The sequence below is a fragment of the Alligator mississippiensis genome, chromosome 4 (assembly GCF_030867095.1).
Source record: "Alligator mississippiensis isolate rAllMis1 chromosome 4, rAllMis1, whole genome shotgun sequence".
NCBI classification, from domain to species: domain Eukaryota; kingdom Metazoa; phylum Chordata; order Crocodylia; family Alligatoridae; genus Alligator; species Alligator mississippiensis.
This window is the reverse complement of record NC_081827.1, coordinates 90,089,557-90,115,481: the sequence shown is the minus strand read 5'-3', so window position 1 is coordinate 90,115,481 and position 25,925 is coordinate 90,089,557. Positions and strand designations below refer to the sequence as shown.

The following is a 25,925-nucleotide window of genomic DNA, read 5'->3' as shown; positions in this document are numbered from 1 at the left end:
CACAACTACATTACAGCCCCCAAAAGCAACCCATGCTGTACAGCTTTCATCCTCTTTGCTCAGCTAATGGAGTGCATTGGAGCCAGCCACTCCCAGAGACCTCGTGGTCCACAGCTGATAAGAGTGGGCAGACCTGGTAGTGCTTCTTTCCAGCATCCCTAACCATGTGATCTATCTGGCAAAAGCCACCCAGTCTTCTGCCCCTCATTCTTGTGGTGGGTCCTCTAAAAGTGGGTGGGTCTCACCTAGCCATTTCTTCTGGCTCTCAAGAGCTTAGTGTCGTATCCTACCAACATAAGCCCTTGACTGTCCACCACAAACCCTCCAAGTAGACTGCATAGCATCCAGACAATCTCCTCCTCACACTAGCCAAGCTGCCTATGCAGTGGGAGTCCAGCCATTGAAAGGTCACCATGTGGGAAGGCCAATTTTCTATGCTTTACCCATGGACACATCCAGAATACTGCTGGGCAGAATCTCCTGGTTCCACTGACTCTTCCACTGCCTTCAGGGAGGCACTGTGTAGGATTTTCTGCTTCTCTTACACAGCACCTTTTACCTCATCCCTTTCTGGTCCTCAATTCATCCGCCATACTCAGTTGATGTCAGAACCTTTATTGGCCTCTTCACTTCCCTTGAAGGGTGGAGCACTGTTGTTGGTCACGAAGCTCCTTCCTGCCCTAACTCCAATAGACCAAAGTCTTCCTCCAGTATGAAATCCCTAGCCTTTTTAAGACAAAGCTTAGTTTTGAATGGAAACTATTTAGAACCATGCAAATTATCTCATTAAACATTTGCCTACAATCACACGCAGAGCGGAAATTGGCTAATAAGCTGTTCCATTGCAAAATGTATTTCTGGCTTTCTGTTGGCTGGAGGGCTAAAACTTGAAACAAAGGACAGTTTAACAAAGTATCTCTTCCAGCTAGAAAGGGCTTATGATTTCAATGCAGAGGGTCACGAGTTCAAGCTCTCATACCATACAGGCAGGATGGGCATATAAACTGGTGATAGCAATATATGCATGTGTGTAACCACTATGTTAACATGAGCTCATTCATGGTACTTTATGACCCTTACCACAAAGAGCTTAAGGATCAAAGATTCATTAGACCATCTGCATTCACTCAGATGTTCCTTGCCCCACTCTCACAAGGAGTTGGTGTGCTGGGCTGCAATCTGCTATATAGGACAGGAAAACTGATGCTGAAGGGAACTATGAGTGAAGGCTCTAAAAACTAACATACATGTGGAATGGAGCTCCGCACTAAGGAGATGGTGCATTTGTGTTACTGGATACACCAGACTCCACTTACCCCTGATCCATCCTCAGTGGCAGTAAGTAGCTAGCCATCCCTTTGATGAGAAGTAATGAAGAATGAGGGGTCAATTTGATGAGGGCCTTCACCACCCTCCTCCCAAATCCAGTTTGAGAGTTACCAAATATGTCCTACCCTCTCCCACTTCCTCTCCTTGGTCAGAAGGATGATGACCAGCTTGGGATGCATCTGGTAGCCGTCCTCACTGAAGGACAAGTTCCTCCCTTCAAAGGTGACATTAATCAGGTACCTGAAAGAGAGAACAGATAGGATTTAAACACTCAGGAGCTGTGCCTGAAACAAGGACCTGCTTCCTCCACTACAATTAAATGAGGCTTACAGTAACACTGCATGCTCAAGAAGCAACTGGCTCAGAGCTGCAGGGGAAAATCTGAACAACAGAGGGTGGGTAAGTGGGGGAGACAGAAAGGTAATGAGAAGAGAAGATAACCAAGGACTTGGGAGAAAATAGACAAGACCAAAGTAATTTTACACATTTCACTATTGGCTGCTACAATGGGGTGATTGCTTTCCTTACTGATTCCTGCTGTATTCCCATGACAATACGCAGAGCAACCACATCAGTACAAGTGCATTTGTGGTACTTAATGCCCCCTACCTGAAAGTGTGAAGGAATCAATATTAATAAGCAGTGTGAACAGGCTGCACATGCTCCCCAAACTAGCTCTCACTGTCTCTCATAAAAACATTGTGTATTCCACAAATCCTTTGAATTGTGTTATCCAGAGGGACAGAGAGGGACAGTGTCCCTTCATCAGGCAACCATCCAACAAGGCAGGGCACCATAAGGCAGTACAGAAAGGAGGGATGCACCTATGAGAGCCCCCATTTGGACCTCAATGAAATCAAGGTATTTTTACATTGATGTAAGTGAGAAGAAGATAAGGCCAAAAGCAGTTGTGTAAGACATGAGAATCAGAATAATAAAGGTTTTGATAGCCAGCTACAAAGGTCCCTTTTTCTAGGAAGAGAATAGACCAGGGGTTGCCAATCTGTGCTAAGCATACCACAAGAAGCATGTACAGTCCCCACGTGCAGCACACAGCAGAGTAGGAAGGTGATAGGCAGTAGAGGTAGGGATCAGGCAGAGAGCACAGAGCAGGAAGCAGAAAGCAAAGTTGCAGATCAGGTACAGAAAAGGTATCACAGCATCACTTGGGAGGGTGCAAGGCTAAATTTATGGCACACCTGCCAAAAAACGTTGGCCCCCATAGGAATAAACCATTGTACTAGTTGTGACCAAACAGCAAAACTCTCAAAGATGACTAGCCAAGTAACTCCCTATTCCAGAGATTAACAATGTATGGCCCTCCAGGTAAACCAATTTTAACATCTTCCTTAGGGGTGCACCTAGGATACATCCTTTGCCCAATGATCAGGGGACAGACACTAAAGTTAATGAAACCCAATGCTCCCTGCAGACATGGGGCTTCAGTGGTACCTCTGACCTGAGCTGTGTCATTCCAGCCTGCAGCCTGAAAAGGGCGCCTATCACTGCCCTAAATCCTAATATCTCATCCCTCCAATAGGAGGTGCTTCATTGCTGAGCTGACTGTCATTCTCTTGGGTCGTAACAGTAGTGGAAATGGTCCATTAAACAGCCTGGGCCTGATTTTCATTGATACTGAAGCCACTTCATGCTGTTCTAGCAGTGGGAAGGACCTTTGAGTGGATGAAGATTACCGTGATGCTCACTTAGAGGCTCCTTTACACTAATAGAACTTTTTAAAGTGGCTTTGCTGAAAATGAGAGTCTGTCTATTGTTTTGTTTTTTGTGTTCTTTTACTGTTCAGATATCCAAATGGCATGCTCCATTTTAAAATTATGCTGTCAGGGAGAAAGAAAGAAAGGGATATATATATATTACATAGTTCAATGGCTTGTAAGAAATCTACATGGCTTCTTTGACTGTCTCCCCTGTTCATATACTGAAACATCTCATGAAGCTGTTGCCACAGACCTAGAACACTGTAGACCTGCTAAAACACATATACAGTCACATAATATAATAAAAGCTAGAGGTAACCATCTTGTCTTAAGGGTTGGCTTCAATAGTTTAATCTCCATGGCATTCCCAGTCCCATTTTCAATTACTCAAGCAAGGTTTCCACTCCATAGAGCAAGACTCTTCCACTCCAATACCCTGTATTGTTAGGAAGCGTTTCTAGATATTCACATGAAATTGCTCTTTCTTAACATCATTTGAACTATCCAAAGACTTTATTCTGCCTTCATGGTGTTTACACCCTGAAAAGTGTAGGGACAGAAAAAAAATTACATTGACTGAAAAGAGAAGGTTGGGGGGGGGCGGGCTGCTGTAGTTCAGACTGATCCATTGCAACTGTTCTGTGCGTCCATTCTAGCCAGCAGTGAGTGCAAGTTAAACCACTGTCATTTAGCAGCTGTTTCACTGTGATGTAGTTAACTCGACCATTGGTGTGGATATTTGAAAACTCATGGCACTCAGGAGAGGTTCCTGAAGACTGGAGGAGGGCCAACATGGTGCCTATCTTCAAGAAAGCAAGGAAGGAAGATCCAGGGAACTACAGGCCATTCATTTTGACCTCAATCCCTGTGAAGATCTTGGAAAAAATTATCAAAGAATCCATCAACAACCAGATGACAAAAGGTGCCATTCTGAGAGACAGCGAACATAGCTTCATTTCGGGTAGGTCGTGCCTGACCAACCTCATCTCCTTCTATGATCAGGTGATGTGTCACCTGGACGGGGGGGGGGGGCAAAGGTTGATGTCACTTACTTAGATTTCAACACAGCCTTTGATTTGGTCTCCCATGTTGTCCTCATGGCAAAAATGGGGAACTACGGCCTCCACAACCTTATAGTCCAATGGCTCAGGAACTGGCTCCGTGGTCAGACCCAGAGAGTGATTGTTGATGGAACCAAGTCAGCATGGCATATGGTAACCAGTGGCATCCCTCAGGGATCAGTACTCGGACCAGTACTCTTTAATATACTCATTAATGACCTGGATTCTGGTGTCAGAAACGAACTGGTTAAATTCGCGGATGACACCAAACTGGGGCAGCGCAGACACACTAGACGATAGGCTGGGGATTCAGGCTGACCTGGATAGGCTTGCAAGCATAGGCGGAGGGAGAAAAAAAATTGGAAGGGGGGGGGGGAAATAACTGATCATGTGCGCACAGTGGAATAGGCCTGGGGCTGGGACCAGGCAGAGATCAGGACGAGCGAAGCCAAGTTGGGCCCAGGATCAAGGCCGGGGCCTGCTGTGCCCATGCAGCCTCTCCTTCCCCTACACTGGCACCGGCACCTCCCACGCCAACAAACCCACCACCCCACAGCCCCACACCAACCCCGGCCCCACACTGCCCAGGGGGCCTAGAGCAGGGGGGCCAGAGCAGGGCCAGCCTTGGCTGTGCCACCGGGCCAGAGGGGACGGAGCCCCTAGGACCCCCACACCTGCCCCGCCAGGCCCTGCACAGCCAGGGTGGGGCAGGGTGTGATACTGGATGGAGCCACAGTTCCCACCGTGCTTTCCTCAAGGGAACCACCATCGGGTGGCAGTTCCCACCACTGCAGGCATCCCAGGAGGTGCGAGGATGTATGCCCCCAGATCTGCAAGGAGCAGGGTGGGCTGCCGCTGCAGACTGGGACTAGAGCTGCACTGGGCTCTTCCCGGCAGGGAGGGTCATGCTACACTGTGGGTGGGCAGCAGTGGCACTGGGAGGAGGTTCAGGTGGTCTACAGTGAATCTTGAAGTGGCTGCAACCACACCCCATTCACCCGTAGGCCCCTCCCAGCACCGCCACCGCCTGTTCCAAGTGTAGCATGGCTGTGCCCCCGCCAGGAAGAGCCTGGCACAGCCCAGCCCCAGTCTGCAGTGGCTGCCCACCCTGCCCCGTATATATTGGGGGCACGCACCCCCCATGCCTCCCAGGTTGCAAGCAGCAGCAGGATCTGTGCCCCCCAAATGAGCCACTCACGGTTCAGTCCTGCACCACCGGCTGGGCAGCACCTGCCTCTCTCCCTCCCCACCCCTGCTGCAACCATTGGAAGCCCTCAGCTGGGCTGCCTTGTGGCCCTACTGTTGCCCCATGTTGCGGGGGGGGGGGGCTAAGCCCCCTTAGTCCCCCCTTCCACTGCCTATGTTTGCAAAGTGGGCAGATACAAACCTGATGACCTTCAACATAAGAGACATGCAAGGTGCTTCACCATGGGAGGAAAACCCCCTATCATATCTATAAGGTTGGCAGTGCTTCACTCACTAGCACTATGTCTGAAAGAGACTTGGGGGTCATGGTTGACCACAAGATGAATATGAGCCATCAGTGCAATGCTGCAGCTGGCAAAGCAAATAAAACCCTGGCTTGCATCTACCGATCCATCTCAAACAAGATCCAAGATGTCATTCTCCCACTTTATTCGGCCTTGGTGAGGCCACAGCTGTAGGGAAAGAGTGATTTTAGTTACCTCCCTTTAGGGAGCCCAAAGTAACACTACTTTTAAAAAGATTTGTTTTCCAAGAGTTGGTGCTTGCACTTTCTAAAAGTGAGGCCCCTTTAACACCTCACCTCAATTCACTAGTCAATTTTGGAAATTGTAGCTATGTCGTTTTTGTGACATAGTAACATTTTTATAACATTCCACATGTTTTACACCACCCCGCCCCAAAATCTCTTCTGATGCTTTTCTGTGAATTCATTCCAATTTGCTTGCATCATTACTATGTGAAGGCATCCAGAAGTGCATATAATATTCTAGTTGCAAGGCATCCTTCAGGCCACTCAAAAATTTAGTGTTAGACCAACATGAGAATTATTCCAACTTTGTTTAGAATGTAGATTTATGGTTTCAGTGTTTATAAAGGAGTGCAAAAAATTAAACAAACATCTACATAAAATATTTCTCAGAAAAACCCAAGGGTGATAATATTGTGGGACTCTCCATCACCACAGTCTGAAGATAGCAGGAACATTTGTGGAAATTAGCAGGAGATATTTTAAAATAGGGATTGTAAACGTTTTCCAAATTGTTTTTTACACCAAATTTTCTTCTTGTTTTTCGCTGCAGAGATTAGAAATAATAACAACAAGAATAAAGGAGAGATCAGTAGTGACTCCACACTTAAGACTGTATTGAGATTTGCACTTAAAGCAGCAGTAAAATCCCTTGCTTCACACTTTAATGACTGAATTTAGTCTCCAAATTTGGCACAATAACTCTTCAGAGAATTTCCTTTCTAACCCTTTAGTAACATGTTTATCAACTTCTACAAAAGGAATATTTAAATGTGTCCCTATTTTTTAATGTTCTGTTTTTCTCACATATTTCAGCTCTACCTAAAGCACCACTGTACTATACCAAGGACCCAGAGCTCCCTCTCACACACACACACACACACACACACTTGTACAATCTCAGCCACTTATAAAATGTTAAAATTAAACCCATAAAAAGCTATGCCCCTTCATTAAGATAAAGGGTATGAGCTATGCCAAGATTAGCTGATGGATTTGCTTATATCTTCCAGCTATCTGTTTTCCATCACTGCCAGCCTGCCTCCCTGACTCATCATCACAGAGATCCTGGGGAAGCAGAGGTGTAGGCTGGGCTGTAGACCGTATCGGAGGTGGACAATACTGGTGGAGAGATGGGCCTCTACGGGGGGATGCTGATGCAGGGAACATGAGACAGTGAACATGGCTTTGAAATATAAAGCAGGGATAAGTGAAGACACAAGAGAGGAGGGGCTTTGTGCAGATAGGATATAGGGTGCCTGAGGCTGTGCCTGGTGTGAAGAGAGCCCAGTGCCTTTGTGCCAAGGCATCAGTGCTTGAAGGGCTCACGGGCACACCAGATCAGAAACATGCAGGCAGCAGTCCCTAAGAAGCTGATGCTTTCTGCACTACATCACTAGCCCATGCCAAGGATCGTCTACCCAAATGGCACTGCTGCTTTCATATGTAATCAGCTCAGCCCCAATCTTTTCCTACCAGCCCAAATCCCCAAGTGAGGCACACCTCCTACTAGACAAACAACCCCCCCCCCCCCCCCCAATCCCTCTGAATGGGGAGCAGGGGATGGCAGAGAAACCCTGGCATCTGTGCTCTGGGGCATCAGCTCTGGAAGGAGAAGGCATGTGTGCAGTGGGTGGTGAATGTGGGTGAGGCAATGCCGAGATGATGAAATCATGGTTGCAAGCTGCAAGGGTTGGGTAAGGACTTAACTAGTAAATCCCTGGCTTTTTTTATTCTGTGGCTGGTAATACAGACAGGCAGGCAATTTTAATTACCTCCTCAAAAAGGATATTTGTTTAGTGAAATCACCATGATCCATGCATTTCTTTAGCTCCTTATGTCCTGTACTGAAGGGCTGAATTCTGCGTCACTTACTCATTGCTGCATCGAGTTCAGGGAACCTGCAGAGAGTGTCGTGACTGAATTTGGCTTTAAGGAATTAAGATGCACATTCCACTCGGAGGTAGACTAGCAATCTGATCCCCATTTAACAGTTGAGCGAACAGGAACAAAGAGGTAAGTGAGGTGTCCTCAGTAACAAAGCAAAACCATGGAAGAGCCGATAACAGAACTCGGGGCCTGTGCTCTACTCACGAGACACGTCCCCTTGCCCTAGATCTGAGACCATCAGCCCTGCTGGCTAATAACAAGAAGCTCCAAGGCTTCACAGCACTGGAACCAGAGCACAAAAACCACGCAGTATGGCAAATTCAGGGCTGAAGGTTGCAAGAGAAACAGGAACAGCTTAAATGGTTTCAGAGTGACAGCAGAAAATTTCCTCTTAATAAACATTAATCGATTTTTTTTTGCTGAACCTCAGATAAAGGTTTGAAGGAAACGAGTTTGAATTTTGAGTTAACCACCTCAGCTTCCTGTCTCCAGCTTCTTAATGCTGAACTCCTTATTCCTGGAGCTATAGACAAGGGGAACTGTTCTGAGAAATGCCCCTGTTCAGCCAGTAGAGGTCTCCCTGTAACACAGACATGCCCCCATCACACACACACGCACACTGTAATACACACACGCACACCCCTGTGCCCTGTCATTACTTGTTATAGTCAGAAGCCATGAACAGGCAGTTTGAAGTGGCACAATTTTCCCAATATTTGCTGCTTTTTGAACATGAACAATTCATATAAATAAAACAACTGCTCCACTGGTAGCATCAGGGAGTGATCTACTCTCTCCAGAATGGCAGAATAAATAGAGAAGTAAAAGAAGAAATAACACATGGCGCAGAAAAGGACTGAGGAGACAGAAGAAGATAAATTTATCTCTTAGAGAGAATTTACTCAGCACAGCAGGAAGGAAGGATTGAGTTTGGTGGAGAATGAGGGAGAAGGATGCAAGAAACTAACATCAGCCTCTCTTTCCGACTGATTGTAGACTAAGTTAATCATCCCTGGATCCAGCAGAAGCCAACACGGCCAGGCAGAAAAAAGGAGGAAAAGAGCAGCTAAAGACTCCAGCTCTGTTATGGGAAAGATCGACTCACAATCCCTGACTGGCAAAATTTTAAACAGGACATTCCAGCAGATAACACTGAAAGGTCCCCTCCCCGCTATGAGAATTACTCCTCTGTTAATAGGTCCAAAGCACAGGTTCTCTAAGGTACTGATGTGATTCCACACTTGTACCATTTCCTGCTAAGCCAGCTAGGAGTCCCACACATTAATCCATATGTTACCGCTCCCTGCTGAATGACACAAAATTTTGCTAATGCACACTATTCCTGTCCTGAAGTGCTGCTTGCTAATATATTCCTGGGCTTCTTTTGAACAAAGACTGCCAGCATGTTTGGTGGATTTCCAGTACAAACAAATGGGAGATTAGAACTGCCACATATATTTTCACTTGTAAATTTGGGGGTCTTCAAGAGACAGGAGATGGAAGAATAATGCACTGCTCCAACCTACTGTACCATTCACCAGCCCCATATCCCTTTCTCTATTCCCTTATGGCTAAGAGAGTCAGCCATCAAACACCGTTAAGAGAATTAATTATATTCCCATCTACATTAAAGCTGATAGTGAAATAATATAAATAACAAAAACCTCAACAACCATTACTTACATTTCTGAATCAAGCCCGAATTCTCCAAACCTTTCTGAAAGTGCTAGGTAATTTAGGCAGCACTTCTCCACCCACTATTTTGTATGTCTAACAGCTGCCTCTCTGCTTCTAGAAGTACTGAAGGTGTTCTCTTGAGCAATCCAGACCCAGCTGGAAACACCTGGAATATCTCAAAATAGGGTTCCCCTGAGATACCAAATCCAATTACAAAGTCCCAAGAGATTAAAATGAATGTGCATGAGTCCTACCGATGGCTCTTAAATATTTGGTGCTCATCCCTGCTGAATTGTCAAAACTTTCAGAGGGTCACCCATCATTCACTCATCCCATGCTCCCCTACCATTCTCTTCTCTTGCAGCGCTGATGGCAGAAACATAGACACATCTGGCCATTTTTGTGTAACATTTGCGCATTGTCGGGGCAATTTACAGCAAAATAATTCCATGTAGAGGGCCGAAACATTGCTGATTTAACATGGTTTAGGGTGCAGACCCTGCTCCTTCTGCTACAATAGAGATCAAAAACCACCAGAAGCTATTTAATTATAAGATTAGCATTTGAAGGAGCAGTTTTCAGTTGCCTGTGTTGCTCCTTTTCTCCCTCTTTCAATTGTCCTACCAAATTTGGTGAGAGTTGCTGTGAAACTTGAGAAAGCATGGTAGTAAGGAAACGGGGCTTGGTCCTGTGCTCAGGCAGCCAGAAACAGCTGTCCAAGCTAAAGCCCCTGCCCAAGGTTGAGCTGAAAAATGTAAAAAAAAATGCTTGACATCGCATTTGCTGCTTGGCACATGCCAACACTACTCCTGGCCTTGTGCATGGTTATTAGTGCGCTCTCAATGGTGCTTTAATGGCTACTACACCATTCAGCACTCATGGAGCAGGAGCAAGTGGACAGGATGCATTTTAATGGTGGGCTCCTTCACAGAGCTGGAGGCAGTGGAGACATGCCTTTGTAATGAGGGGAACAAACCATCCTAACAAGTTCAAGACAAACACCCAGAGCTAAGTGCAGCCAGGCACCATTCTCCTATTCCACCAACCCAGTCATTTCCATCTGAAATGGACAAGTACAACAGGTGGACAGGTGAACATAATCTGTGCCTGGGATGGTTAAAGTCTTAAGAAACCCTCAGACCACACAGCCATATAGAAATATCAAGATTTTAGTTTGCTTTAAACATTATCAACCTCAATATGAAATACATATGCAGGTCCCTTTGACTTCAGTAGAACTATGCTGATTTAACTGGCTGACGATCTGGCCAACAACTTTTTGTAGTTGAGATTTCCTGATACGACATCCTGCTTTGTGAAATGTTCACTCCCGTTGAAGGAGACATTATTACTGATGTCTTATTGCTATTTCTCCATTATCTCCCGGAAGATATTTAGAAAAAAAATTGTGCACTAATACTTCCATGTGATTGCTCCTGCTACCTGTGCTTTCAGAACAAATGGATTATAAGTGTGAAACTTTTCCATCACTCCTGCATTTAATAAAAAAAATAGCAGGTAATATCAATGCATTGCATATTTCTCCAATTTATCTATCTCCAGTGAATTTATCACTCGGAAGAAGCTCATCTGGCAGACCCTGAAGCTCGTGGTCTTATTTATCCCAAGAATATGTACCATATGGGAAATGGTGAAAAAAGTTCTCTATGAATATTATGCAGTCCTAAAAAGAGGGGACCAGTCTTGGGAATGAAAGAGAAGTTCAGTTTCCACAGCACTTGTAGTCCTCTGGCTCTCAGAGAATGCTAACAAGGAGGTCAGTCACAGCTAATTGTAATGGTGGTTTTTGCAATGTGGACAACTATCCATTAGGAAATGCACTGAGATGGAACTCATTTCATGTAGGCCACTGAACAACCATCAACTGGTATCATTCAGTCACTGCCAACCTGGAAGAACACTGACACCAATGACTTACAGGTGAAAGGCTGTTCCATCCCACAAACGCCACTAGTTGTCCAGTACCTTGCCTTCACCCAGCAAACACCTTTAGAGCCTGATTTTCCATTGTTTTGTACCCTGAACAGTCTTTTACACCTGATACAAAGTCGAATTAAAATGCTGACATTCTGATTTGGCCACATTTTATATTCCCTCTGCACATAATATAAATCACTGCAAAAACCAGACCATGGGGTGTTAGGTGGCATATGTGACAAAGGAAATACAGCTAGGCATAGGGCGACTAGGTGTGAGGGGGAGGGGAAAAAAGAAGAAAAAAAAAAGCTCAAATCTTCACTTCCTTCCTCATCGCTGTCCTCTCAAAAAACCAAACAAAAATCCTAACATATTTTTGCCAAATCTTTATTTTCTGCCTTGAACTAACATTCTTACAAATATTGAGCACACCAGAAATCACTGAAAATGTTCTGTCAGGACTGTTTTTCACTGGGAAACTATTTTTTCAGTTAAGAAAAAGCTTTCATGAGAAGTTCAGCTTTTGGACCAAAAAAAACCAAAACCAAAAACAAAATTGGAAACTGAAAAGATTTTAACCAAAATATGAAAACTTCTCACTCAGAAATATTATCATGGTGCCTCATGCAAAGAGTCATCTGGGTGACTCATTCTTCATTATGGGATGAGTACCCCAACTGGATCGTATCTCCTATGATACTCAATGCATTGTCAGGGACTGCCATGATGCATTGCGTCAACTCAGCAAGAAGATCCTTGGCATCATGGGAGACTTAGCCTATGCATTAAGCCTGGTTCATCGGCCAGAAAGGGGCTCATGGAGCCCGGCCTCAAAAAAATAACCCCAAAAGGCACTGCAGTGGGATTCCAAAACCAATATTTTCCATTTTAACCCATTTCTTTGCTTGGTGATTTTATTGCAAGTGAAAACACGACAGAACAAAACCTATTCTAACCACCTTTCAGATCTGATTAAAGTTAGAATGTCCTATAAATCTTATGGCAAATAAGCTAATTGTCATACCAATCCGGCTCCAGGGTGTACAGATTAAATTGAACCGCCAAACCTTTCAGAACACCAAGTGGGAATATGTTGGTTGGATGAAGTAAGAGCCAACAAAAGCTATCAGCCAAAACTTGGATCAAATCACTAATTTTTGATGAGTTAAAAAATGGCTAATACATTTTGAAGTGTTTTGAATATTGGCTGTTAGACCTTCTCTATTTACTAGGAGGAAAAACCCTGACATTTCCCTGTTCTCTAAAGTTGTTGTTCTGGGCATTTCAGTCCCACTTGGAAGCACTGGAAATCTATTGCTATAGATTTGCACTGGGCAGCAAGAGTATGGAAAATGACATTCATCAGAAGGGCTGTCAGTAGGCAATAATTACTCCTTGGCACTCATCTAACAGGTTCATGATGGAAGGCACATAACTAGGAACAGGCAAACACTGAAAGGTTAAAGGTGTAGTTCAGATCTATTTATCTATCTTAGGGGCCAAGCATACAAACACTACTAGGAAAAGTAGTCACAGAATAGAAGTCAAATGGAACTTCACAGTCGTATTTCATCTAGTACTACAAGCCTGTAGGATGAGGCACTTTGATATTTGTTAAGGTGCCTACCACCTTACAAATCTGAGGACTGGAATGGCTGGATGTTTATATTGAGCTCAGTTATATTTGTGGTTTAGACATCAGGGCTAGCAATTGTGCGAGCAGAACAGATTTTTCTTTGAAGATTCCAGGCCCTTTGTGCTTCCACTTGACCTACTTAAGTCTGCAAGAAGGCTCTTCCCCACAGCTTTTTGGCACTGCCTCTAACCTCACTGAGTTCAGGAACTTGAAATAAAACTTTTTTTTTTTTTTAATCAGCAAATTAACTGAATTTTTTCAAGCTGCCCAAAAATGTTTGTGGGATTTGTGTCATGAAACGTTTATTTAGCTCAAAAAAGAACACGTGCTATCTTAAAAAGCATAAAATAATAAGGCACAATTATTGCCCCAAAGACCTACCAGTCTAAAAGTCTGGCCAGGAACTTATTTAGTTTGAAGTGTTTCAATGCTTCCTTTTTAAACAAGAGGCTGTATGCAATGGTTTCATCCTGTCCACATTACATTTTGAATAGAGAGTCAATTAAAACAATCAGCTAATAAATTGCTTCTGTCAGTTACGTGGGGGTTAGGACTCTGTTCTTCCTCCTTTGTCAGAGGACCCAGTTCTCTCTACTTACTTCTGTCTCCCATTCTCTCTCTCTCTCCTCCTCTGTGGGTTGATGTTTCCATGGAAACATGTTCTTTAATGCCTCCAAAAATTACATTGCTTTTAAAGCATTAACCCTTTTCTGGCTGGGACAGGTTTCAAAAGAATCTTTTTTTCCTTTAAAACTTCCTTAACATTTTTTTCCTCATGGTTTAAGAGAACCTGAGAAAACATCACATCCCATATTCACTTTCCAGAGGCATGGTGCATATTGGGAATGAGGAAAAGGATGATGTGTGTGCAGAATGGTCTAATTTAAGATTTTAATTACACAGCTTATTGATTTCTTTCCTTTTTTAATTTTTATATCAAGCCACTATTGAAATTTGCCTCCATAGATAAACAAGAAAAATGCTTGTAACAAAAAAGCAGAAAGTGAAAGGAAGAAAACAAGCTACAAGCTCTCACTCACGGAGGATACAGCTTCAGGAAATATTCTAGCAGAAGCACTAAAATCAATTGTAACAAAGCAATGAGCAGCCGCATCTTCATTGCAAACTGTCATAATCGCAGCCATCTCAAGCCTGACTCCTCTTCCCCTTCCTAATCACCCTTGTAATTAGCCAGTATCATCTTCATTTGCATTCCCACTCAAACTGCCATCATGGTGCTCAGGGCAATCAATGCCCTCATCACCACCAGTACCCTCATCTTGGCTTCTGCGATTACCATCATCTTCAGCACCCAAATCTTTGCCATTGTCATCACTACTGTCCTTGGATCACCGCCACTATAATACCAGCTGTCACTATAACCATCTTCTCCAGAATAGCCACTACCCCATCACTACTGCATTCATCACAGGCAACTGAATTATGACCGCACTATGATCTTTGCTTTCTGTGTTCTTGCAGCTGGAAAATTATTGCTGCCACAAAGGGGCTCTGGAACTCTGTAGCCACCCCACTTTGTCCTAAATCAGTTCCTGCTGAAATACCAGAATTACTGAGTGCCACAATTAAATCATGCGTGTGTACTTCTGGGACCCTAGCACATGCTGAATCCCACGATGCAACTTCCCCCACCCCACTCCTCCAGGCCCAATCTTATAGCCTTCCAACTGCGGTAGATTGCTGTCAGCAATATAGACCCTTCCCCCACAGGGGAAACAGTCAGAAAGAAATGTACCCTCTGCTATTATACTGTGGCTCAATATCACAGCTATACCCCCTAATACAGCTATACCTTTTTCCCCTATTCCTTATAGGGGTTACCACAAAGGCTAAAAGGAATCATGGCACCAGGGAAGTCCTTAGGATCAAACACTGCACAAGAGGGTCTATGGCCCTAAACCCCTGTCCTGACCATCAGCCAGCTTTCTGACTTCACCCACTCTCTTTCAACCCAGAACACAGCCTAATCTGCCAGCTCCCAGTCCCCACCTACATGAGCCACCTCCTCAACAGACATCTCTCTTGTAGCATCCGCTTCTGATCACAGTCAGATTCCCCCAAACACAAAGCATCAAAGGGGTAGCTCAGTTGGTAGCATTTGCACCTCTAGACTTACAGGTCTGCCTCCAAAGCCTCACAATGGGTTTGGGCACATATGCTGCATGCTAGTGGTACAATACTAAAGAAGGATGCTGCTCTAGAATTAATTATAATGATAATGGATAATCAACTCAGCCAAAGCCTTCCCTGCCTGTCTCTGCTTGGACTCTCAAAATGAATAAGAATTTTCTGCTCTTCCCACCCCCGCCAACCCCAAAATGAATGCATTTACATCATTCTATGACACCCTAACTCTGGTCTCTGTTATTTAAATCTAAAGTAGTCTACAATGCAATGTGAAACATGCTATGCTAGGCAATACTGAATGCCCTCCAATGGTAAAACAGACTCTGGGTGAGCTATTGCTGTGTGAAGAATGGCTTCCACATTTGCCTCCATTGGTCACTGCACTCTCAGTTTCTGACTCAGTGCTTTGATAAATGCTTTGGGATCAATGCCTAGAGTATGAAAGGAGGAAAGGAAATATTCACTTCTAGGTGGCTAGGCCACCAGTTCAACTCCCAACCCATTTGGGAGTGACTAAAGTTTTGCTCTATTGGCTGATGCTCAGTAAGGCTGTGAAAAGCTTCAGGTGCTGATTCAATTTGGAGGAGATTCAGCCCGATTTGGTGGTCAAATCTCTGAATCTGAATTGAATCAGGGGACCAATTAAAAGGTCTGAATCAATTTGAAGCTCTCCGAATTGATCCAGAAAAGATTCAGAGAGCTTTGGTGATTCAGGCAGTCCCCACCCACTGCAGCAGGAAACTGGACTCTGAGCTGGAAAGTAGGGGGCAGGGGAGGGAGGCCTGGAGGGGAGGAGAGGAGAGGGGACCATGGGGGGACCCCTGCCAGGCCCCATCCCCTCCCTGTTCCCCCAGCCCCTCCGAGCGCCTTCCAACCCCTGCCTGCTCCCCCAGCCCCCAACTATGGCTGCCCCGCCTGCCTCAGCTCCAGCCCTTTAAGAGAAAAAAAAACAAACCCGCAGACTCACCAGCTCCTGCAGAGGCCTCGGGGGGCTTATGCAGAGCTTCCCACATGGCGTGGGGCAGTGGGGATTGCCCCCTGCCGGGCAGCACCTGGTGAGCTGGGATTTTTTTCTTTTTCTTTTTTTCTTAAAGGGCCGGAGCTAGGGCTGGCAGGGCAGCTGGGGGGGCAGGGGGAGGAGCTGAGACAGTGGGGGAGGGATGGGGGCTCATGGCAGAGCCCCCCATGCAGCGTGGAGCAGTGGGGGGCAGCAGGGATCGTCCCCCCACTTGGCAGCAGCCGATGAGTAGGGGCTTTTTTTTTTTTTCTTTCAAGCTGCCAGGAGCTAGGCCTGGTAGGGCAGCCATTGCCGGGGCTGGGAGAGCAGGCAGGGGATGGGCCTGGTTGATTAGGAGATTCAGCTGATTCGGCAGCAGCCAAATTTCCGAATCGAATTTGGCCAAATTGATTGAGGACAGTGATTCGAATGACCAAATCAAATCACTTTCCCCCAAATCAGCCGAATCCAAATCAAATACTAGTTGCTTCACGCAGGCCTAATGCTTAGCAATTTGTGTGAAACATCTGGACAGTAAGCCTGTGTGAAGTGGCTAATATTCGCTTTGGATTTGGATTCAGCCAATTCAGAGGACAATGATTCGATTCAGTGATTTGAATCACGATCCCGAATCAATTCGGCCACCATTAAATCAGCCAAATCTCCGAATCGAACAGGTCCCATCCCCAACCCGCTCTCTCAGCTCTGTCAACGGCTGCCCTGCCTGGCCCCAGCATCCTGGCAATTTAAAAATAAAGAAAGCCCCACATTCACCAGCTCCTGCCAGGTGGGGAGGTGATCCCCACTGCCCCACACTGTGTGGGGGGCTCTGCCACAAACCCCTAGAGGCCCCAACAGCCACTGCAGCAGCCAGTGAGTGTGGGACTTCAAAAAGTGCCGGGATGCTGGGGCCTGGAAGGGCAGCCATTGACGGGGCTGGGAGAGCAGGCGGGGTCCCCCCATGGTCCCCTCCCCCTGCCTCCAGCCCCCGCCCCTACTAACCAGCATGGAGCCCAGGTCCAGCTCCCTGCAGTGGCGAGTGGGGACTGCCCAAATCTCCTAATCTTTTCCGAATCAATTCGGAGGCTTCAAATCGATTCAGGCCTTTTAATTGGTCTCCTAATTCAAATCAGAGATTTGGCCACCAAATTGGGCCAATTATCCTCCGAATCAAACCAGCAACCAAAGCTTCGCACAGCCCTACTGGACAGTCTCCATAAAACAGACTGTCCATAAAAAGAGTGCATTATTTAGGACCTTTTGACTAGCAATATCAGGAAAGCAGCTGAGGACTGAAAGAAGCAAACTACTCAAGTGTAGTGCAAGTCTATCTACAGTAAAGGCCTGTATTGCACAGCTTCACTGTTGTTGGTACTCAAGTTAGCTAATTTAAACTAGCTAATTTAAATGTACATCTTACATGGATACATGAACATTCAACTCTGGATACACGTACATTCAACCCTGCTTCCCTCCCTGGACTGCAATATAGACACTGCCTTTGGTGCATGTTTGTGCCAAAAAATGTTCACGCTTTGGAGAAGTGCCCTCAAACATGCCACATGGCTCTGCCCACTCTCCTTCCCAAAACAGAAGTAAAGTAACTTCTGTGGGCAGGCTAATTAGCTCAGGGTCTCAGCAGTGCTAGTGAGCTTACTCAGGTGAATGAGACTATGCTTCCAGTTCCAGTTCGGAAAGCAGTTTGTGTGGAGCACTGAACTATGTTCAAGGGTACCTGTCTCTGGCCCAGTAAGTTTACAGTCTAGGCATGCCCTTAGAAATCCAGAGGAAGTGCTAGGATTTGATACGAATGCCAGGTGCAGGTGTAGGGACTAGTTTCAGTCTGACTTGGGACCATTCCTTTGTTTTAGGTCTTTACTGCATGGTACATTGCAAACAACTTGTGGCACTATAGGCTGTAATTAGTAGATGAATAATCTGTACCAATTTCATTTGATCTTCAGTTAATACCTCAGAGAAAGCAGCCACTGTGGATGCCTTTTTTGAAATACTTCAGCAAGTTGGAGACTGAATCCTGCTGACTTCAATGAGGCTTAGGATCCTAAAGCCCAATCACTTTCATGGAGGGGAGGGAAATAAAAGGACAAATCTTCTAAGTCACTTTGGCATTTCTGAATAAATATCCCTAACCCCTGACATCCCCAAACCAGCTTTCTCCACATCTAAGGGTAAGGTATTAAGAGAGACAGATGGAATTTCCCCCACCCCCATCCTCACCCCCACAAAGTTAAAATGAAAATAAAATCCGAACTATGAACAAAAAGAAAAAACAACGCAAATTCTTGGTGAATTATAATTTTTCCATGGCAACAGGCTTCAGTAAAAGGGAAGGGGGGAGCGGTGCAAGGAGAGAAAGACAGACAGACAGAAAGACAGACAGAGAGAACTGAGAGATGGTGCACACTGTGCTGGGTAATGTTCCCATGGCAACTCTATTACATATGCAGCCAATTGCCAAACTAAGTCAGGATCTCAATAAGGGGGCTGAAGAAAGACAGAGAAAGAGGGTAGGGAGACTACAGACTAGGTATCTGCTACCCAGACAAGAGATATCACCTTTTCAGGTATACGCCTTCCCACACCCTTCTGTGAAAGCACCTCGGTCTTTGTGGATGCTAAGAAATCTATACAGACCTCTTCACTCTGAACTAGCAGCCACTTGGCTTTGAAAAAACCAGTGCAGTTACTTCTGCCAGACTGAGTCAAATTTGGTGGAGCTGAGAAGTGTAGGAGGGAGGAAATAAGTACTTGGAAATGAAACAAACAGAACAAAAAGAAGGATAAGAAAAGGATAATTTTCCCTTTGCTGTTAGTTTGCATTCCACCTTTCTGGATCAATGTGGACCACACAGATACATTAGCTTTCACACCCCAGATGGTCAAAGAAAGAGGATGTCATCTGAAATCTCTGAAACAGAGATGGAAATGTTACTCCCCTGTGAAGTTAGCTACAGAAACAGAAGAAATAGGTTCCTATGTGATTAGGAGTCACCTGCACCATCTCTGTTTTCATAGGGCTGCCCCAATTTTAAGGGAGTCTATTCCAGAGAACACTGCAAATGTCCCAAAATATCACTGAGGTCTGACATAAATGTCAGATTATGGTAAAATGAATTAGAGGGGACTCAGCTGATGAAACTGAAGCACCTAATGAAAACTGATTAATACCTCCTTTTAACCCTCTCCTATAAACACAGGAAGGACAAGTAATTCGGTGAAATGAGTGACTAATAATTCATATCCTTTTATGGTGTATATTTTCAAGGCATACAGTTTGCTGCCATAGAAAACCATCATAACATGTACTAGGTCAAGACCTTAAACAGGTCTGGAAATTGTCACAGGCTAAGGGAGATCAGCATTTCAGGAGGTAATCAGGTTTCTGCAGAAGCCAGGAAGAAATCTATTCTTACTCCAGTTGTACAAGTGGCTAAGCAGCTTGTGGAGGAAGCTTCACTTCTCCTGCAGTATCTCATGCACAGTGAATCAGTGCCATGAGGACACACTGCCGTGGAGGAAAAAAACACAGCGAAGTGGCAAACCAAAGTGTCATGTAAAGACTGCCCCACTTTCCCCTGTGCAGGGTAGAAGGAATCACTCCCCAACTAGACTAATGGAAAAGACCTAGCTTTCATTTTTAGATGCACAGTTCATGCTGTGGTTGATTTAATTGTACAGATGAAGCAGCTTGATTTTTAATACAATAACATCATATTTCCATAGTGTCTTTCATCCCAGAGTGCATCATACATTGGGGATGTTGAAATCGTTCAACTGCCTGAGTCACCCCCAGAGTGAAGCAGGACAGCCACCCTGCATAAGCTGCACCACACGATGATTTGATGGAAGCTAAGCCCTCACCCTTGTGCTCCATGGGCATGGAGCACAGCCACAGATGCATTGTTCAGCCAGTACGTGTATCTGCATTTCTCTGCTGGAATCCCAAGAAGGGAACTTGTGGCTGCCCAGCCATGCCCCCCACCATGAAAAGGCAGTCAGTGATTCCCCCTCCTTGCCACGAGTTATGGCAATTGAAGTATAAGAGGCTGACACTGGAAGAAATGATGCCCTGGGGAAGGGCAAATTCTCTCCAGATTTACTGACACCTGGAGTGGCAAGAGAGTTTGAGTGACAAGAGGCTCCAAAGCTGCCTGCTGAAATCCAGTAAAAATCTCTCTCCTAGGGCTAGCAAGGAAGAGAGAAGAGATGACCTCTCCAATTCTATCATATACTCCTGATGACTTTCTCTGAATGGCTAACAGTAAGTCTGGACCTGGGTTAGCACTGGGACTCATTTGTGAACCCCACCTAGGCTTCAGGTTGTCAGAACTGGACTGAATTAAGGACCAGAGTTAGTCTCAGGGTCATAGATTCATAGACGTTAGGGTCGGAAGGGACCTCAATAGATCATCGAGTCTGACCCCCTGCATAGGCAGAAAAGAGTGCTGGGTCTAGATGACCCCAGCTAGATGCTTATCTAACCTCCTCTTGAAGACCCCCAGGGTAGGTGAGAGCACCACCTCCCTTGGGAGCCTGTTCCAGACCTTGGCCACTCGAACTGTGAAGAAGTTCCTCCTAATGTCCAATCTAAATCTGCTCTCTGCTAGCTTGTGGCCATTATTTCTTGTAACCCCTGGGGGCGCCTTGGTGAATAAATACTCACCAATTCCCTTCTGTGCCCCCGTGATGAACTTATAGGCAGAGTCCTGACTAGGCAAAGGAATTCAAAGTGGCTTTTAGGTTTGAGCTAGTGTTGATGTTTTGCCCAGATGAAGGAACTGCTGGGTGAGGTTGATGATCATAATGCTCCTTTCTGGCCTTAAATGTACTACACTTTGGACTTATATTGATGTTGAAGAAAGTTTAATCACACAAAAGAATTCAGGTTGAAGCTAATAGATAGGGTCCAACAAGGAGTAGGTCTAGGTCAATTTTCAGTTTTGTACTGGAAAAACACTAAAGCCAATTCAGTCAGGGTTGAGATCAGCCTGTGTGGGCTAGCTAACAAGGAGCTGATATGAGCTCACAGATCCAGTTTAATGGTTTGAAATAAAAATTGAGGTTTGTGTCACCCTGTGGCCCCATGCTAAGGTTGGCATTGGGCAAGTTTGTGGTCCCAGACTAGGGTCTAAATTGTAGTAAATATGCAGATATCGAACTCAGTTAAAGGTCCACTGGGTGCTGTTTAATGGGTTGAGGGAAAATTTAAGAGCTGCTTCTGAGCCCCAGTTGGCAGTGATGGGATGAGTGCAGGGTCCCACACTATCAGGGGCCCACAAACTGATCCCAACCTAAACTCTTCTTCAAAAGGGATAATCCTCTTCCCTAACCAAAAATTAATCAAGAAAGCTTTGACCCCATAAACAGAAATCTTTGACTCAAGACTGCTCTAATTTCAGCAAAGATAAGGAACCAGGGCCACATTCAAAAGATAGTTAAACATCTAAATAGTATATCAAATCTGGCACTCGGTTCCAAATGGACACTATTCTTCTACTAGGACAATTCTCATCAGGGAGGCACTTCACTGGCTATGAACAAGCCAAAAATATAGCTCCTCAAAGGGAACCACCTGTGAAATATTTGCTCCTCAGACTCATAATCATAATTAACTTCCAGGCAAACAATCTGCTAGACTGGAGACAGAGTATAATGGTTTCTTTCTTGATATTTCTCAGGCAAGAGTAAAAAGGAGAAGTGGAACACATCAGAGTTGCCTTTTGGTGAGGTATCTGCATTCAGAGACCACCTCTAAACCTCAGTTCTTTTCTCTATCCACTGGCTAGTCAATACTAAATGCAAGACTGATGAGCTCCCAGACTGGAGAGCAGCATGTATTAGTCTGTGTTCAGTAGCATTTGACACTAACACCTTACTGGTCATATACAATATCAAAGGGGAAATTTCTCCCTGAAAGACCAATTCCTATTTGCTACTTGTGATTAAAGGATTTACAGTTTACAGCTCATGTAGAACCTTCTTTATCTGTGCATTTTTCTCCCTTCACAACATCACAGAAATAGGGTGACTATCTAAATATGGATCTGTATCGCTTACAGGAACTCCAGTGGCACATCTGTGGCATTCATCTCTGTCTCTGTCTCTCCAAGTCAAGCACAAGAGACATCCCCCCCATTCTTTATTGATGGATTGGGTCTGTCAGCTTGTCAGCTCTCATTGGGCACTGCTTGACATAAGTCCACATCAGGGCAGTGAAAATCTGTTTGCAGTCAGCTTTTCCAATAGCTCCTGATGAACAGGGGGAGGTAACCCATTCCAAAAGCTGCTGCCTCTGCAGGCTACACTCTACAAATGATAGTGGTCTCAGAGAAAGGCTTTACACAAGGGTCACATACATCCTAGCGAAGACCCTCATATTCTCAGAAGCAAAGAGTTCCTGTGCACCTCAGCTGAAAACAGAGTCGGAACTGCCATTTCTGAACAAGAGCAAGAGCAGGGACTAGAGGTGGGAAGGTCACTGAAAGGTAAGTGAATGGGATGTAGCTCAATTATGTGCCCCTAAAATAAATCTTGCAAGCATCCCTGGCCCCAAAAGTTGCAAATGTCATCTGTCAATCCCAGGCTCATTCCATTTGGACCAGTTCTGACAAGACATCAGGAGAGGAACAAAAGATGAGTAGCCATGCCTCAAGAGGCTCCAAGAGGTAAATTCCCATAGTACATTGAGTAGCCAATCCTTTAAAACCAGATTTTTTTACCTTGTTTTTTTAAGTCTAAAAAAATGAAATTTGTTTGATACTATTAAAAATCTTTTTCATCAGAGGCTTTACAGACTTCACAATATAATGGCTATAGCTGTCACTAGAGAAAAAATTGAGACTATTATAGAATCAGGTTGCTATCACTCACACCCCACCTCCTCTCAGTTTATTCTGATATGAGAAAAAATGTGAAGTAACACCTGAGTCTCAATGACAGATCATGATGGAGATCATTATAGGCAGATGGGTAGATTAGAGATAGATAGAACTGAGTGCTGCCCTTAGAAGATGGTATTGAACTGTATTTTTCTCTTCACCTGGAATGAAATCTTGGTTCAAGTCCCAAGAGGAGAAATATTTGAACTGGTTTCCCATGCCCCAGGCTAATGGATTCTGTGTACTCTTAAATTTCCATAAGACAGCACAGCTGATGAAGGCAACAACTCATAACTATGGTACCCACAGAACAAATCTGATTTTTTCACATCTACCTTCCTAGCATGCCAACCAACAGGACTGCATTATGCAGATTAACTGACTCACTATCAACTCTATGAAATCAGTCACCCCACCCATTCCCCATACATACACAGGCATGTGTTTTTTTAGAACCATCCTGAAATCAAACCTTAAATGAGAACAGCAGCTGTGAAGTTTTTCCAATTACTCTGACAAGCAGGACAAGCAAAATCTTTAAAGAAATAGAAAAGGCAAAAACCCAGCAGTTAAGAAGGGATGATGCGATGCATAGGAGGATGCTTTGGCCAAGGGAGGAAAGAAGTACAGGATAAAAGGGAGGAAAGGGTGGGCAGAAATGGAGAGGGGAGAATCAGAGCTGGACTGAACCTCTCAACTTTGAGGTCTACTCATTTAATTGATATCTCTTCCTTATTCAGGTCACTTGTATAGAGCCCCATTGACCACATCATGCATTGTATATCCTCATGAGCAATCGAATGAACAAGTCCTCCACAAATGATAGGCCAGAACACAGAGCAGCTAGCAAAGAACAGTCTGGAAGCAACACAGGCTCCCAAAATCATTCTGGGATACAGCTTAAAAAAAGCCATAAAATTCCTTTGGATGCAGTGTGCCACAAAACATGCTGAGAAAGCTGAGCCGGGAGGGAGTATAAAGGACTTCAGAGTATCTACACTGCAGCCTCCTTCCTGCAACGCAGTCTGGTGGTCTGGTGACATGAGCTCTGAAATGTAATGTTGCTTGTGCCAGCGTTAACACAACAATGTGAATGCACACAACTGAAACAGTTATGCTGCTCTAACTACTTTTATTGCTTGAATTAGTTATATTGCTTCAACTAAACCAACAGAAGTTCAATCAGTATAATGTGTGCATTTACACCTGCTGTGAGACTGTGCCCAGACAGTCACTTGCAAATCACAGAATCAGAGAAGTAGGGCTGAAAGGGACATCCATAGGTCATCTAACCCAACCCCCTACCTGAGGCAGGATCATCCTTATCCAAATCCATCACCTTACTGCCTAGCAAAACTACGGAGTCATGCAAAACTACAGTCTGTTATCCACACAGCTGCTTTGCCCCTTACTGGGCGCATCTACACATGCACATTTACTGCGCAGTAATTTAGGTTACTGTGCAGTATGGGCATGCATCTACGTGTGCATGCTGTACTGCACAGTAACCATGGTGACTTGCACTGACTTGGTGGTAAATTTGATACCTGCATGATGCAGGTATTAAATTTACACCTGATTAGTTACGTGCCATAACACACATGTAGATGCCTTGCTGTGCACTAACACTGTATGTGGACTGACTTGGGAATAACTTGAGTCCCAAGTCAGTCCACACACAGCATTACTGTACTTTAACAGCTGCAAATATAGACACTAGCCTAAAAACCACTTAGTGTGCAATAACTTACAGCACAGTAACTTACTGCACAGTTAATGCATGTGTAGATGTGCTCACTGAATGGCTCCATCAACCCTGCTGGGCAACATATACCACTTCATAGCCTCTTCATAGATAATGGTTAAGGGGGATTCCCACATTGGAACAAACCAGTGGTCCATCTAATACAATATCTCGTCTTTGGCTGTAACCACTGCCTGAAACTCCCTCTCACCACCACAATCCACCTTATTTTGTAGTATTGATGATAACCAAATTCCTCAGAAGAATAAGCCCATATTTCAAGGCCATTTAGCTTAACTACTCAGGTTAGTGCTATTCAGAGAAGTCTAATCCTTTCTGGAATCTTGCTAAGCCATTTGCCACAATATATTCTTAAAACAGCAATTCCCACAGTCTAATTAGACACTGCATGGGGAAAAAAAAAATCTCCTTTTATCCTTTTTATATTTGCTTCCTTTTAAGTCAGTGAAGTACCCCTTGTTCTTGGATTATTGAAGAAGCGGTCATAGGGTCAGGGAAGGAAAATTCAAACAATTAACACTGATATGTGGAAAGCATATTGTAAGCTCCCTCATAAAGAGAGAGGAAGTCAGCAAGGAAAATGGAAGATGTTCATGAAGGAAGCATAACGCCTGAAGAAGCTGAAAAACATCCCTTACTGTGTGTGTCAGCAATAACTGGCAGCAGGGGAATGGTAAAAACATGGCCATAGCTGTTTTAGGAATACCAGAGACACATGACAAAGGACAAGGATTAGATAAATCTTGGACTCAACATGCGGAGGTGGCAAGCACTCACAGGTCTCATTGACTAACTGGAACGGTAAATATTCAGCAGGCCAGGAAACGGGGTTCCCTATTTTCAAAGTGAGCTCCAGGTAAAGAGAAGGCAGTGAAAGACCCACAATATGCTAAAAGCTAAAAGAAACATTATTGATTAACAAAACCAATGCTAGACACAGAGACAGTGACATAAAGCAACCACTAAATAATAAATGAGGGTTCATTTGAGTAGGTGTCCCTGCTCCACTGCCTCCAGGCAAGACATTGGCACAAAGTTCTATGCCATAGTTGTTTCCACCATAGCTACTCCTTCAGCTGGGAAGTACAGCAGGGATGTAAATGAGGAACAGAGCAGAGTTCTGAAGATAAATGCA

The 25,925-nt window shown here is 44.7% G+C and overlaps 1 protein-coding gene across 1 annotated transcript in view; it reads right to left on the bottom strand.

Moving 5' to 3' along the window:
- The window catches only part of LOC132250084 (glutamate receptor ionotropic, NMDA 2B-like), a 204,243-nt gene that overhangs the window by 8,727 nt on the left and 169,591 nt on the right, over positions 1 to 25,925 (bottom strand). The window contains exon 4 of the mRNA XM_059726263.1: positions 1,455 to 1,569. Coding sequence (XP_059582246.1) covers positions 1,455 to 1,569 — 115 coding nt within the window. The remainder of the gene's footprint in view (positions 1 to 1,454; positions 1,570 to 25,925) is intronic.